This window comes from Myxine glutinosa, chromosome 10, assembly GCF_964187855.1.
Source record: "Myxine glutinosa chromosome 10, kmMyxGlut1.1, whole genome shotgun sequence".
Classification (NCBI taxonomy): Eukaryota; Metazoa; Chordata; class Myxini; order Myxiniformes; family Myxinidae; genus Myxine; species Myxine glutinosa.
This window is the reverse complement of record NC_136270.1, coordinates 55,933,464-55,949,947: the sequence shown is the minus strand read 5'-3', so window position 1 is coordinate 55,949,947 and position 16,484 is coordinate 55,933,464. Positions and strand designations below refer to the sequence as shown.

Genomic DNA, 16,484 nt, shown 5'->3' with positions numbered 1-16,484 from the left:
CGGAAACTCATCACGTGTGTTTTATCCTCTCGTCTCGGTTCCTCAGGGGGATCATTGACATTCTTGACAGGACTGACATGAGTTTATTGTTATATATGAAAGGTGGGACATTTGATACAACAATTTTCATCATGGGATTATTCATAGGGGACGCTAACATGAAAACCCCTCTGTGGTTAAACCCGCACTTATAACGTCGTGAACAAAATTCTCCCTACTGCTAGTACGACATCATTAGTGAGGACTCCTTCTGGCAGAACACACATGATGAACATGTGTTTCTGGGTTAAATTATCGGATGCCTCATACCAAGCCGCGTGTATTTGCCATGACGGCAGTTTAACGCCTCTGGCCAAATCGGACAAGGTCAAAACTGAAATGAATCAAAGTAAATTAACAGTAAAACACATTATAAGCAAGAAGATGCTTACAGTGCTTCGTCAAAGCAGGTAGGCCGCATCCACATAGGCCATTTCTCACTTTCTCGATCTGTTTAGCCATTTCTGAGAAAAAGGCGTTTTAGTGTTTTTCACGAAAAACAATATGGCGGCTGAACCATGTGACCTGTGACGTCGAAATTTTTTGTACTGAATTTTTTTTCACTTAGTTCATGCACAAACTATCATATTCGTGGCATCAAGGGTTCTATTTGTCGAATTCTAACCTTGTAATGTTAGCACTTTTAATATCCTAAATAAACAAAAAATTTGGTCCCAATGCAGAGCTCTTTAGAATGAGCCATGATTCAATTTCTTCCATTGAACCGTTTCGGAGATATAGAGGGGCAAAGTTGATGGTTTTTTTCCAAGATGGCGTCCATACCACATGACCTATGATGTCATAATTAGCAGTAAAAAAAATTCTGCAGGTCTAGCCAATCACTTGGTGAACATTTTGTGCCTATCAGACCAACGGTTGCAAAGAACATTGATTTTAAAGTTTTCAGACATGAAAACGGGGGGGGGGGGGGGGGGGAGGTGGGTCTTCCAGGAACACAGTAACTCTGTTCTTGTAATACCAGATCACCAATAAGATTGGTCGCCTGTTCGCCATAACTTGGGGATCTCCAGTTTTTGGGAGCAAGCATACTGCAGCTCTTCTAAGACTCAGCTCACCATTTTACCAGTCTTCTAACCCTAACATTCAGCAACTCGGCACCTACAAGGTCCCTAAAGGTAAGGAAGAATTCAGGAGGTAGACCGTTGATACCCAGAGCTTTCCCAGAATCCATTGCAGCAAGAGCACAGGTTAGCTCAGGGAGGGTGATTGGTGCGTTAGGGAGGGGAAGTGAGATGTTAAATCGATCATTGTATCATTACAAACGTTAAACTTCCAGTAAGTCTAACGTTAAACTTCCAGTAAGTCTAACGTTAAACTTCCAGTAAGTCTAACGTTAAACTTCCAGTAAGTGTGACGTCGAACTTCCAGTAGGTCTGACGTCCAACTTCCAGCAGGTCTGACGTCGAACTTCCAGCAGGTCTGACGTCGACCTTCCAGCAGGTCTGACGTCGAACTTCCAGCAGGTCTGACGTCGAACTTCCAGCAGGTCTGACGTCGAGGACTTGGTACTGTATAATACTGCGAACAGTCGAGGAGTTGGTACTGTACGATACTGCGAACAGTCGAGGAGTTGGTACTGTACGATACTGTGAACAGTCGAGGAGTTGGTACTGTACAATACTGCGAACAGTCGAGGACTTGGTACTGTACGATACTGCGATCAGTCGAGGAGTTGGTACTGTACGATACTGCGAACAGTCGAGGAGTTGGTACTGTACAATACTGCGAACAGTCGAGGAGTTGGTACTGTACAATACTGCGAACAGTCGAGGACTTGCTACTGTACAATACTGCGAACAGTCGAGGAGTTGGTAATGTACGATACTGCGAACAGTCGAGGACTTGGTACTGTACAATACTGTGAACAGTCGAGGAGTTGGTACTGTACGATACTGCGGACAGTCGAGGAGTTGGTACTGTACGATACTGCGAACAGTTGTGGAGTTGGTACTGTATGATACTGAGGAGTTGGTACTGTACGATACTGCGAACACTTGAGGAGTTGGTACTGTACGATACTGCGAACAGTCGAGGAGTTGGTACTGTATGATACTGCGAACAGTCGAGGAGTTGGTACTGTACGATACTGCGAACAGTCAAGGGGTTGGTACTGTTCGATACTGCGAACAGGCGAGGAGTTGGTACTGTATGATACTGCGAATACTCGAGGGGTTGGTACTGTAAAATACTGCGAACAGTCGAGGAGTTGGTACTGTACGATACTGCAAACAGTTGTGGAGTTGGTACTGTACGATACTGCAGACAGTCGAGGAGTTGGTACTGTACGATACTGCGAACAGTTGTGGAGTTGGTACTGTATGATACTGAGGAGTTGGTACTGTACAATACTGAGAACAGTCGAGGAGTTGGTACTCTACGATACTGTGAACAGTTGAGGAGTTGGTACTGTACGATACTGCGAACAGTCGAGGAGTTGGTACTGTATGATACTTCGGAGTTGGTACTGTACGATATTGTGAACAGTTGAGGAGTTGGTACTGTACGATACTGCGAACAGTCGAGGAGTTGGTACTGTATGATACTGCGAACAGTCGAGGAGTTGGTACTGTATGATACTGCGAACAGTCAAGGGGTTGGTACTGTTCGATACTGCGAACAGGCGAGGAGTTGGTACTGTATGATACTTAGGAGTTGGTACTGTACGATACTGTGAACAGTTGAGGAGTTGGTACTGTATGATACTGAGGAGTTGGTACTCTATGGTACTGTGAACAGTTGAGTTGGTACTGTACGATACTGTGAACAGTTGAGGAGTTGGTACTGTACGATACTGCGAACAGTCGAGGGGTTGGGACGTTCGATACTGCGAACAGGCGAGGAGTTGGGAGTTGGAGTTGGTACTGTACGATAGGAGTTGGTACTGTACCTATACCTGTACCTGTACCTTTAGTTGGTACCTATACCTAGGAGTTGGTACTGTACGATACTGTGAACAGTTGAGGAGTTGGTATTGTACGATACTGCGAACAGTCGAGGAGTTGGTACTGTATGATACTGCGAACAGTTGAGGTCGTACTGTACAATACTACGGACAGGTGAGGAGTTGGTACTGTACATCGCTGAGGAGTTGGTACTGTATGATACTGTGAACAATCGAGGAGTTGGTACTGTATGATACTGCGAATAGTTGAGTTGGTACTGTACGATACTGTGAACAGTTGAGGAGTTGGTAGTGTACGAAACGGCGAACAGTTGAGGATTTGGTACTGTACGATACTGTGAACAGTCGAGGAGTTGGTACTGTATGATATTGCGAACAGTCGAGGAGTTGGTACTGTACGATACTGAGGAGCTGGTACTGTACAACACTGTGAACAGTTGAGTTGGTACTGTACAATACTACGAACAGGTGAGGAGTTGGTACTGTATGCCGCTGAGGAGTTGGTACTATACGATACTGTGAACAGTTGAGGAGTTGGTACTGTATGATACTGCGAACAGTCGAGGAGTTGGTACTGTACGATACTGCGAACAGTCGAGGAGTTGGTACTGTATGATACTGCGAACAGTTGAGGATTTGGTACTGTACGATACTGTGAACAGTCGAGGAGTTGGTACTGTATGATATTGCGAACAGTCGAGGAGTTGGTACTGTACGATACTGTGAATAGTCGAGGAGTTGGTACTGTACGATACTGTGGAGTTGGTACTGTACGATACTGTGAACAGTCGAAGAGTTGGTACTGCACGATACTGAGGAGTTGGTACTGTACAATGCTGCGAACAGTCGAGGAGTTGGCACTGAACATCGCTGAGGAGTTGGCACTGAACATCGCTGAGGAGTTGGTACTGTACGATACTGTGAACAGTCGAGGAGTTGGTACTGTACTATACTGTGAACAGTCGAGGAGTTGGTACTGTACAATACTGCGAACAGTCGAGGAGTTGGTACTGTACAATACTGCGAACAGTCAAGGACTTGGTACTGTACAATGCTGCGAACAGTCGAGGAGTTGGTGCTGTACGATACTGCGAACAGTCGAGGCCTTGGTACTGTACAATACTGCGAACAGTCAAGGACTTGGTACTGTACGATACTGTGAACAGTCGAGGAGTTGGTACTGTACAATACTGCGAACAGTTGAGGAGTTGGTGCTGTACGATACTGTGAACAGTCGAGGAGTTGGTACTGTACGATCCTGCAAACAGTTGTGGAGTTGGTACTGTACGATACTGCGGACAGTCGAGGAGTTGGTACTGTACAATACTGCGAACAGTTGTGGAGTTAGTACTGTATGATACTGAGGAGTTGGTACTGTACAATACTGCGAACACTCGAGGAGTTGCTACTGTACGATACTGCGAACAGTCGAGGAGTTGGTACTGTACGATACTGGGAACAGTCGAGGGGTTGGTACTGTACGATACTGCGAATATTCGAGGGGTTGGTTCTGTAAAATACTGCGAACAGTCGAGGGGTTGGTACTGTACGATACTGCAGACAGTCGAGGAGTTGGTACTGTACGATACTGCGAACAGTTGTGGAGTTGGTACTGTATGATACTGAGGAGTTGGTACTGTACAATACTGAGAACAGTCGAGGAGTTGGTACTGTACGATACTGTGAACAGGTGAGGAGTTGGTACTGTATGATACTTAGGAGTTGGTACTCTACGATACTGTGAACAGTTGAGGAGTTGGTACTGTACGATACTGCGAACAGTCGAGGAGTTGGTACTGTATGATACTTCGGAGTTGGTACTGTACGATACTGTGAACAGTTGAGGAGTTGGTACTGTACGGTACTGCGAACAGTCGAGCAGTTGGTACTGTATGATACTGCGAACAGTCGAGGAGTTGGTACTGTACGATACTGCGAACAGTCTGGCAGTTGGTACTGTATGATACTGCAAACAGTTGAGGAGTTGGTACTGTACGATACTGCGAACAGTCTAGGAGTTGGTACTGTATGATACTTCGGAGTTGGTACTGTACGATACTGTGAACAGTTGAGGAGTTGGTACTGTACAATACTGCGAACAGTCGAGCAGTTGGTACTGTATGATACTGCGAACAGTCGAGGAGTTGGTACTGTACGATACTGCGAACAGTCAAGGGGTTGGTACTGTTCGATACTGCGAACAGGCGAGGAGTTGGTACTGCATGATACTTAGGAGTTGGTACTGTACGATACTGCGAACAGTTGAGGAGTTGGTACTGTATGATACTGAGGAGTTGGTACTCTACGATACTGTGAACAGTTGAGTTGGTACTGTATGATACTGCGAACAGTTGAGGAGTTGGTACTGTATGATACTGCGAACAGTCGAGGAGTTGGGAGTTGGAGTTGGTACTGTACGATAGGAGTTGGTACTGTACCTATACCTGTACCTGTACCTTTAGTTGGTACCTATACTTAGGAGTTGGTACTGTACGATACTGTGAACAGTTGAGGAGTTGGTACTGTACGATACTGCGAACAGTCGAGGAGTTGGTACTGTACGATACTGCAAACAGTTGTGGAGTTGGTACTGTACGATACTGCAAACAGTTGTGGAGTTGGTACTGTACGATACTGCGAACAGTCGAGGAGTTGGTACTGTACGATACTGCGAACAGTCGAGGAGTTGGTACTGTACGATACTGCGAACAGTCGAGGAGTTGGTACTGTACGATACTTCGAACAGTCGAGGAGTTGGTACTGTACGATACTTCGAACAATCGAGGAGTTGGTACTGTACGATACTGCGAACAGTTGTGGAGTTGGTCCTGTACGATACTGCGAACAGTTGTGGAGTTGGTACTGTACGATACTGCGAACAGTTGTGGAGTTGTTCATGCGTGTTTCCTCGTATTCTTCACAAACTGCTAAACTGAGGCAAATGCGCATTGTGCGATCAACCAGCAATGACGGGACATCACCTTTTACCACCATTTATTACTTACCATAGATCCTATGCACTTTAGATGGTGTACTAAGAACACCTCAGATACACCTTCATCTGAAATATATAAATACAACAGACCCTTGTGACCATGATTTTCGTCATTTTTTGGTATGTTGAGTAAAGTATTTATTTATTTATTTTGAACAGAGCCAATAAGTAATGACAGATGCAATGATCGTTCAAGATGAGCCAAAGTTTTGCCAGTCCCCTGAATTCTGCTCTTCGGTGGTCTTTGCCGAGTTGAAGTGTCCATGGTTTTGTTTGACTAAGTGGTGATGTTTGGGGAGGGGGAAGGATGGAAGGATGTTGTTCTTGTTTTTGGGGGGTGGCGGTGGGTTTCATGTTTGAAAGATTTATTGCTGGAAAGCTCTGCACATGTTATCTGGATCTGGAGTGCAGGTAAGCATTAATATGTGCAACTAGAATTTTGTATTTATACCCAAGTGCAAACCTTTGCGTTTATTTTGTGACCATCACAGCTATCCTTTGCTGAAGCTTCCACTACCTGGAACTGGGCCGCTGGAATTTGTATCTTCAGAGAAGGCAAATTCTGCTTTGTTGGATGGCATTGAGCTGGCCGATTACACCCAGATTCCATCGTGGGTAAAGTTGCATCTCCGTTGCATGATTCACGAGTCCCAATGGCGTGCCACCCCTTGGGTTACTCACTACTTTTGAAGCCTTCAAAGTGAGCTGTTGATACATGAACAGCAATTAACAGTTTTTAATTTTGTGCTTGTTGCAGTATGTCGGTAGTCCCGTGGCATATGTACAGCAAGTCATAGTCAAGGCTATGGTGTCTCCATGGGAACAGAGTCTTATCCCAGCAGATGCCTTTCGTGCACCTTTGTCCAAAGTTTTTGAAGTCATCGATGAGATACGGAACCATCAGCAGCGTACAAGGTGTGTGCTTTCTTCAGCTATTTTCAAATAGCTCGTTGAGTGGTAGTGTGCGACTACATAAGTGCAAATTGATGTAATATTTGGTATTTCGTGCAATATGTAAAATACCTCGTGTACTTCACTTGGGTTGAAATTAGAAAATTTGGAGGAAATGTGAAAGCAAAATTAACATTGCTTGTTTGCAGTGAATGCTTTTTACAAATGTAATAACATACTAGAAATCATCTGAAAATGCAAATGCCCGCGTCCGTTTATATTCAGACGTCTGCTTCTTCTTCTTCTTTTTTTCTTTTTTTTTGTATACAGAATCGAGGCTCGTGAAAGAGCTAACATTTATTTCACAAACAAATCAAACAGACAAACAAAATATATATAAAAAGAGTGAGCGGTAGACCAGATGGGGAGAGAAGGGGATTGGGGAAGCACACAAACACAACATTTGAGAGCAGGGACATCGGGAGATGTGTGGGAGGGAGAGGGCTTGGGGGGAGGAGGCGTGGGAAGGGGGTGGGGGGAGGGAGAAGTATAAAACACAAGGACACCAAGGACTTCCAGGACAGAAGTTGGTATTTCAAAAAAGTGGATTTGGGGTGAAATTAGCAGGGATAGAAAAGATCAAGGTTTTGGATGGGGGAAGATAACAGATGGTGGTGAACAGCTGTTTTAAAGACCTGGAGGGAGGAGTGGGATTGAAGAGAGTGACGGAGTTTGCTCCAGAGGCGAGAGAAAAGAGGAATGAAGGAGTGAAGGTGAGCAGAGAGTCTTGATTTTGGCAGTTTAACCATAAGAGGGTTGCAGGCAGATCTTGTGCGACCTGTAGGAATATTTGCGGGACAGAGCCCAGAGAGACTGGGGGGGCAAGGCCAGAGAGGAATCGGTAGAAGACGGAAAGACCACCAACCTGCCTGCGGTGAGTGAGTGAAAGGCCCTTGGAGTTAGCTTCATCGCGGGAGATTCCAATGATTCTGAAAGCTTTGGTTTCAACAGCGTGAAGACGAGCTAGGTGTGAGGCAGGAGCACCAGCCCAGAGGGGAGAGCAGTATTCCATTGAGCTGCGGATGAAAGCCTTGTATGTGGTGAGGAGCTCAGGTGTGCCAAGGAAGGACTTCGCACGACGGAGGATGCCCAGTCGGCGACTGGCTTTGGAGGCCAGATTTGAAATGTGGTTTTCCCAGGAAAGATCATGGCAGATAGTGAGACCCAAAGGCTTGAGTGACAGAACTTCTTGGAGAGGATTATTCAGAAAGTGGATGGGAGGGTTGTCCAGTCGGTCCTTTCGGAGAGACATCGTAAGGAGAGGAATCTGCTTCTTCTTCTTCTTCTGCTGCTTTCATATGCTCAAAATAGTGAAAACAATTTTTTAAAAATGCAAAATGAAAATTGATGATTTTATGCAGCTTTGACCTTTGAGCTTTATATCTAAAAAGCAATCAGCTTGTAGCTTTTGATTGGTGAACCAATTGTGTGACCCAATCTGAGAATTCTTAAAAGTTCAGGTCTATTGGATCACAATTGACGATTTTATGCAACCTTGACCATTAACCTTTTGATCTAAAAAAAATCCAATGGACTCCTACCTTTTGATTAGTGAACCAATTCAGTTACCCAATATGCAAATTCCTGAAATTTCAGGTCAATCACGTGAAAATTGGTGATTTCACGTGACGCTGACCTTTAACCTTTTGACCTTTTGACAAAATTATTCGTTTGTCCTCTCCATATTGTCATAATAAAGCTTTGTTGAAAATTTGATGACAAAACCCAAATGATAAATTTAAATTTCAGGTCAATTGGATGAAAATTGAGGATTTTATGTGACACTGACCATTGACCTTTTGACAAAATTATTAATTTGCCTTCTCTGTATTATCATAATAAAGCTTTGGTGAAAATTTGATGACAAAATTCTAATGGTGAAAAAGTTATCTCCCGAACAGATACGCCGACACAGATAGACAGACAGACAGACAAACAAGTGATTACAAGCAGGAGACGGGATAAAATTATAAAACTGATATGTCACGTGCTGCCTCCTTGTTTTTCAGTGAAAGAAGTGTCAATATTGAAGATTTTTGTTTAAAGGTCAGCAGTTTGCTTCCTGGTTTACGAAAGTTGCAAAACTTTCTCCCAGAGCACAGCTGCTTGATTGTGTCCCCAGCAAACTTCTGGCAGAATGACCTCAGTCGCTTTCGGTCTGATCCTGACATTGTACATACAATGAATCAGCACCAAACTCGGCCCTTTCAATTCTCCACATCTCTGAAAGGTATCGGTGATTAAAATAAATGGCTTTTCCGTATTCTGAGATAATATTGTTACATTTGTGGTGGTAGCAATGGAATGAATACCTTATGCCAGGTAGGATTGTATAGGGTCGTGTGCTCTGAATGTCATGAAGAAGAAGAAACCTTCCTGAAACTCAGTGGGGACGGATGTCGCGTAAGTGTATTTGTCTCCACTCGAGGGGTGGAGCTATGCTAATTAGTTAGGGTATAAGGGTAGATTCCCTGTGTGTAGTTGCCTCTGTGGTTTTTCCCTTCATTTCTTATAACACTTGCAACATCAGCCATGCAAACAGCGCCTACAATTAAATAAACCACATAACCGCTGACCGGATCCGGACATTCGACCACTACGACGCCACCCAGCCGAGTCATCTCGAGGGGCAGCAAGAGAGGCCGTGAGGCCCCGCCCCGAGAGGAACGATTGATCAGGATGGTGCGGCGTGATTGGAGCACGTGTGACGTCAGAGATAACGTTCCAGCACAAGGAACAAAAAGGCAGAGTACTGCCATTTTCCCTCTCTTGGTTCGGGGTTTCATAACAAGCGGACGCACATTTACTCTCTTGCGCTGGGTTTGATTGCGAGCGGACACACTCTTGGTCTTGGCTTCCATTGCATGCAGTCGCACTTCTCTCTCTGTTCCGGGCTGCGCGAAAGGCGGACGCAATTTTCTCTCCTTGGTGTTGGCTCGTGACGGCTGCGTTTCGTGCCGTGTGCACCTGGGAAGTTCGGGACGGTCGAAGCTCGGTGCAGCCGAGCACAAAGGACGTGGGAGGAGCTCGGGCCTGTTCACTTCGCGTCGATGGCTGGCAGTGAATGCGACTTTGCGCCAACGCGTGTTTTCCCACGCAGGGACACGGGACCTTTGACGACCCCGGACGGTCAAGGAGACCAGAGCTGAGTCCCAGCTAACATTACACGCATTTTTAATTTCGTTATTTTATCATCCCCTTGTGTGTAATTGTGTCTGATGGAGGATACTCAATATAGGAATTTTAGTTTCACCACACATTCTTTGTTATCCTGGCATTACTTTCATGAAATCCTGGCATTACTCCTTTCACAAAGCCCGAAACAAGTGTGTGTCCACCCTCAGGAGAGCCAGGAAACAATATCTCTCCGTCCTCAGGACCGAACTCTCTTATCTGTCTCCCTCTTCCAAATCCTGGTGGCGTCTGGTGAAATCTGTTTCTGGTGTTTGTTCCCCCTCCATCCCCTCCCTCACCTTAAATGGCCACACGGCTGACTCCGCACGTGAAAAAGCTGAATGCCTCAACTCTGTGTTTGCCTCTAAATCTTGTGTCCCAAACCCATCCCTCTCTGTACCCACCGTACCCAGTCGTACCCAGCTGCTCCTGGACTCTGTGTCCTTTCCTCCTGACAAGGTGGAAAAGTTTCTGTCAACCCTTGACTCTGATTCTGCAACTGGACCTGACGGCATCAGCCCACGGGTCCTAAAATCCTGTTCTTCCGCTCTTTCACTCCCTCTCTCTGTTCTCTTCACCCTCTCTTTTGCTCAAGGTCATCTTCCATCTGCTTGGAAATCTGCCAACATCACCGCTTTGCACAAAAAATGTGCAAAAACAGATCCCAGCAACTACAGACCAATCAGCCTTCTCCCAATTATCAGCAAAGTCATGGAATCCATCATTGCTTCAGATATGAAATCTTTCCTCTTCTCCAATGGCTTGATCTCTGATCATCAATTTGGTTTCAGACCTGGATACTCCACTCTGGACATGCTGCTTCTGCTTTCTCAACAATGGATGGAGGTCCTCAATGCCAAACAGGAAATTAGAGCAGTCTCCCTTGACATATCACGTGCCTTCGATACGGTCTGGCACCCCGCTCTGCTCACCAAACTCTCCTCTTTTGGTATCCATGGAAATCTCCACGCATGGCTGGCGGACTTCCTCTCTAGTCGTAGTCAACATGTGGCCCTGAATGGGTTTCTCTCATCTCCTCTTCCTGTTCAGGCTGGAGTTCCCCAAGGCAGTGTTCTGGGCCCTGTGCTTTTTCTGGTCTTCATCAATGATCTCTCCGACTCTCTTGAAAATCCTCTCTATCTCTTTGCTGACGACTCTACTCTCTGTTGCTCCATTCTTCATCCCTCAGATCGGCAGTCTGCAGCCTCCTCACTCTCTGCAGACCTTGACAAAATCACAGACTGGGCAAACAAGTGGAACATGTCTTTCAATCCTGACAAATCTCACACTCTTACGATGTCTCTCCGAAAAGACCGACTGGACAACCCTCCCATCCACTTTCTGAATAATCCTCTCCAAGAAGTTCTGTCACTCAAGCTTTTGGGTCTCACTATCTGCCATGATCTTTCCTGGAAAAACCACATTTCAAATCTGGCCTCCAAAGCCAGTCGCCGACTGGGCATCCTCCGTCGTGCGAAGTCCTTCCTTGGCACACCTGAGCTCCTCACCACATACAAGGCTTTCATCCGCAGCTCAATGGAATACTGCTCTCCCCTCTGGGCTGGTGCTCCTTCCTCACACCTCGCTCGCCTTCACGCTGTTGAAACCAAAGCATTCAGAATCATTGGAATCTCCCGCGATGAAGCTAACTCCAAGGGCCTCTCACTCACTCAGGGCAGGTTGGTGGTCTTTCCGTCTTCTACCGACTCCTCTCTGGCCTTGCCCCCCAGCTCTCTCTGGGCTCTGTCCCGCAAATATTCCTACAGGTCGCACAAGATCTGCCTGCAACCCTCTTTTGGTTAAACTGCCAAAATCAAGACTCTCTGCTCACCTTCACTCCTTCATTCCTCTTTTCTCCCGCCTCTGGAACAAACTCCCTCACTCTCTTCAATCCCACTCCACCCTCCAAGTCTTTAAAACAGCTGTTCACCACCATCTCTTATCTTCCCCCATCCAAAACCTTGATCTTTTCTACCCCCGCTAATTTCACCCCAATTCCACTTTTTGAAATACCAACTTTTGTCCTGGAAGTCCTTGGTGTCCTTGTGCTTTATACTTCTCCATCCCCCCCCCCCCCTTCCCACGCCTCCTCCCCCCGGGCCCTCTCCCTTCCACACATCTTCCTGCTCTCGGATGTTGTGTGTGTGTGCTTCCCCTTTTCTCCCCATCTTGTCTTCCGCTCCCTCTTTTTGTGTATTTTGTTTGTCTGGTCGATTTGTTTGTGGAGTTAATGTTAGCTCTTTCACGAGCCTCGATTCAGTATACAAAACAAAACAAAACAAAACAAAACAAAACAAAAAAAAACAAAATAAAAAAAAACAAAAAAATAACAAAAAAAAAAAACAAAAAAAATCATTATTTGTTACATTTTACATTCGTTGTCTTGTCCGTTTATTTGTTTGTGGTTCGGAAAACCAGCGTCACGCCCGGCCGTATAGGTAAGCTCTAGCTACCCTCCAATACCCACACCTCAACCCCCCCCCCCCCCGTGCGTATGACTACCGCCATAGTTGAGTATACGCCTCTGAGTTAAAGCTCGGTTGGCCATCCGTCATCCAGGGGTGTTAATCTCGGTGAACACGACAATATTGTGATTATTTGTTCTTATAAACTTTGATTATTGTTGTTTCGTTCATCTGGCTTAGTTAAGTAAATTTCTAACTAGTTAAGGGTATTTAAATCTGTGCTTTGTTGTGATGCAAGATGTGTTAAAAAACGTTTTACAATTGAGATGCTCGCCATTGTCAAAGATTAGCCAAAATAGGTGTTGCGATGTTGTGGTTTTTGTTTTTGGCATTTTGTTTTTGTAGGATGACCTAGAATCCTAGAGGTAAGTACACTCGCCTCTGGGCTGCTTAGTCCGGGTTTGAATCTCAACCCAGCTCGCTACAAATTGTCTTCCTGGTATTTCACAAGCTGGGTGATGCATCATTATGTGCTGCGTCCCTCAGATGGACGTTAAAAAGGCGTGATCTGTTTGCTAGCATTAGTTGGTCGATGATAAAGATCCCGTGGTGTTCTTCACGAAGAATAGGTTTTATTGACCTGAACAAATTCCGAAGTTTTTCGCCCTCAGTCACACGTTTGTTCCCCGTCAGACCCCACAAGGATGTGGGCACAATTGGAGCCATTAATTAAGTGGTGTGCATGCGTGTGCTTTCTAATTGTATATGTTGTTACGGATTCGCCCTCAGTAAAGGTCGTGAGGGGAGTTTTCGGATCCACTTCCCAGCCGATGACCCTGAAGCCGATGTACCCCAGATAACTCCGTAGCGCGACGGGTTGCCAAGCAACCACAGAAGCTGTCTGAGACATTTTATTTTAGTAAGGACCAGCATCCATATCCTGCTTTACTTCCCTGGCAAATTAAACACCTCAGATAGGGACTGTGCTTCCAACGCACCACCGAGAAGGAGACGGGCTAAAATTATAAAACTGATATGTCACGTGCTCCAACTCCAGTTGTCCACCTATGGTAACAGGGAGTACTCCTCCGCACCACCGAGATCAAGATACGACCGAGTGTTACCATAGGTGGACAACTTGGCTATGCTCCAAGATCAACAGCGGGGTAGTACTCCCTGTTACCACACACTGTCTAACCAATGGAAGCAGACATCCAGACATTTTGGAAAAGAGGGTTTATAATGTTTAGGAAAAGGGCACGTCTTTACAAGGAAAAGCATGTCACAACAGAGAAATCCTTACCTTAAGCACAGAAGCCTTACCTTCTTTCTTGGAAATCCTTACCTTCTTAGCCAGTCACTTATCACAGAAACCAACAGGCGCACAGCACAGTCTTTCCGGGAAAGAAGAGAAGAAAGAGGAGTGAAGATGGGGTATGCTGGTGATCCTTGCTCACCCGCACCATGAGCCGGCTGGCTCACATGGGTCCAAGTAGGTGGGGATAGGGTGTGTAATGTAATCGTGCTGGGAGAGGTGTGGAGGGTTGAATACGAGCGTGCCAGATGAAAGCTGTGAGGTGTGAAAGTCGGTTAGCCCTGAAAACGACAGTTGGTGCTTTTGTTGATTGTTCTTGCATCTAAGGGGAATGAGGTAGAGTAGGGATAGTAAAATGAAGTCAGTTTGTGCGAGTCAGTGTGTGTTTGATAACCGCGCCTGGGAACTCTCGCTGGACTGACCATTCTGCCTGAAACTGGAATTTGCTCACGCTGGCTTTCCCTCCAGACTTCGGCACGTTTTCCAGACACGGTCTCGTTCTCCAGACACCAGCTAGTTCTGTCTCCCAGCACACCTTTCAGACCTATCCCATCTCGTCTAAGCAGCTGCTTTCCATACTTGAACCCAAACTTTTATAGCCCGCAATGTGTCCGCTCTCACATCCACGCTTCCAATGCCTATTCACTCTGCAGAGCTGGATAAAATCACAAACTGGTCACACAAGTGGAATGTTTGTAAAAATTAAAAATAAAACAAATAGCATCTTCATGATACTGCAGGCATGTGGAGAAAAATCTGTGGTCATACGAGACAATAATTTAACCTTTTGGTCCAAATTCAAAGTGATACGTCTGGCGCAGGCCGAACACATCACCCAGTCAACACCATCCCTACTGTCAAGCATGGTGGTGGCAGCATCATGTTATGGGGCTGATTTTCATCAGCAGTGGCTGGCAAGCTTGTCAGGATACAAGGGACAATGGACAGTGCACAAAGTACAGGAGAAACTTTGATGAAAACCTGTTTGAGTGAGTCATGACTGAAATTTTTTTTGTATTTTTTTTAATGTTGAAGGCTCCAGTATATCGCTCCAGAAAATAGGGCAAAATGGAGAAGATTGACATGGGGACCGCAAGGCTAACCCCCGCTCTTGCAGGGAAAATGGCCTTAAAATGCCTGTTGTTGTTGTTGTTGAAGGCTCCAGTCATGGACTATTTAGACCTCATCGAGGCCTGGCCTTCAATAAAAGGCCTTAACTGCTTGTTAAAGTGGACATCTCTCTGACCATTCTCAGAGAGCCTCCTCAGCGTCGATGAGTCTGGCATTTCACTCAGGTCAACTGGCACGGTCTTCAACCAGCCATCAATCAACTGGACTGGTCTCCCATCTCTACTGCCTCTGACATCAACTCATCCTGGGAATTCTTCCAAAGTAAATTGCTCTCTCTCATGCACAGATTTATCCCATCTCGTCTTCAGTTGTCATACCCTTCCTCCCGCCCATGCGACACGGAATCTTGTGGTGAGGCTATTGCCCAGAAACAACTTGCTTTCGTCTCCTGGAAAGCAAATCCAACGGAAGGAAATCTCATTTCCTTTCACAAAGCCCGAAACAAGTGTGTGTCCACCCTCAGGAGAGCCAGGAAACAATATCTCTCCGTTCTCAGGACCGAACTCTCTTATCTGTCTCCCTCTTCCAAATCCTGGTGGCGTCTGGTCAAATCTGTTTCTGGTGTTTGTTCCCCCTCCATCCCCTCCCTCACCTCAAATAGCCACACGGCTGACTCCGCACGTGAAAAAGCTGAATGCCTCAACTCTGTGTTTGCCTCTAAATCTTGTGTCCCAAACCCATCCCTCTCTGTACCCACCGTACCCAGTCATACCCAGCTGCTCCTGAACTCTGTGTCCTTTCCTCCTGACAAGGTGGAAAAGTTTCTGTCAACCCTCGACTCTGATTCTGCAACTGGACCTGATGGCATCAGCCCACGGGTCCTAAAATCCTGTTCTTCCGCTCTTTCACTCCCTCTCTCTGTTCTCTTCACCCTCTCTTTTGCTCAAGGTCATCTTCCATCTGCTTGGAAATCTGCCAACATCACCGCTTTGCACAAAAAAGGTGCAAAAACAGACCCCAGCATCTACTTAAGCTGAATGCCTCAACTCTGCGTTTGCCTCTAAATCTTGTGTACCAAACCCATCCCTCTCTGTACCCACTGTACCCAGTCGTACCCAGCTGCTCCTGGACTCTGTGTCCTTTCCTCCTGACAAGGTGGAAAAGTTTCTGTCAACCCTTGACTCTGATTCTGCAAATGGACCTGACGGCATCAGCCCACGGGTCCTAAAATCCTGTTCTTCCGCTCTTTCACTCCCTCTCTCTGTTCTCTTCACCCTCTCTTTTGCTCAAGATCATCTGCCATCTGCTTGGAAATCTGCCAACATCACTGCTTTGCACAAAAAAGGTGCAAAAACAGATTCCAGCAACTACAGACCAATCAGCCTTCTCCCAATTATCAGCAAAGTCATGGAATCCATCATTGCTTCAGATATGAAATCTTTCCTCTTCTCCAATGGCTTGATCTCTGATCATCAATTTGGTTTCAGACCTGGTCACTCTACTCTGGACATGCTGCTTCTGCTTTCTCAACAATGGATGGAGGTCCTCAATGCCAAACAGGAAATTAGAGCTGTCTCCCTTGACATATCACGTGCCTTCGATGCGGTCTGG

At 45.9% G+C, this 16,484-nt stretch overlaps 1 protein-coding gene across 16 annotated transcripts in view; it reads left to right on the top strand.

Annotated features, from left to right (window-relative positions):
- Positions 1-16,484, top strand: part of SCAP (SREBF chaperone) — a 122,970-nt gene that overhangs the window by 28,359 nt on the left and 78,127 nt on the right. For 12 of the 16 annotated variants that reach the window (XM_078785688.1, XM_078785685.1, XM_068127755.2 and 9 more), the window contains exons 3-5: positions 6,449-6,572; positions 6,715-6,872; positions 8,918-9,138. In XM_078785688.1, coding sequence (XP_078641814.1) covers positions 6,449-6,572; positions 6,715-6,872; positions 8,918-9,138 — 503 coding nt within the window. The remainder of the gene's footprint in view (positions 1-6,448; positions 6,573-6,714; positions 6,873-8,917; positions 9,139-16,484) is intronic. The other 4 variants (XM_078785691.1, XM_068127756.2, XM_078785690.1 and 1 more) reach the window with 1 other exon arrangement.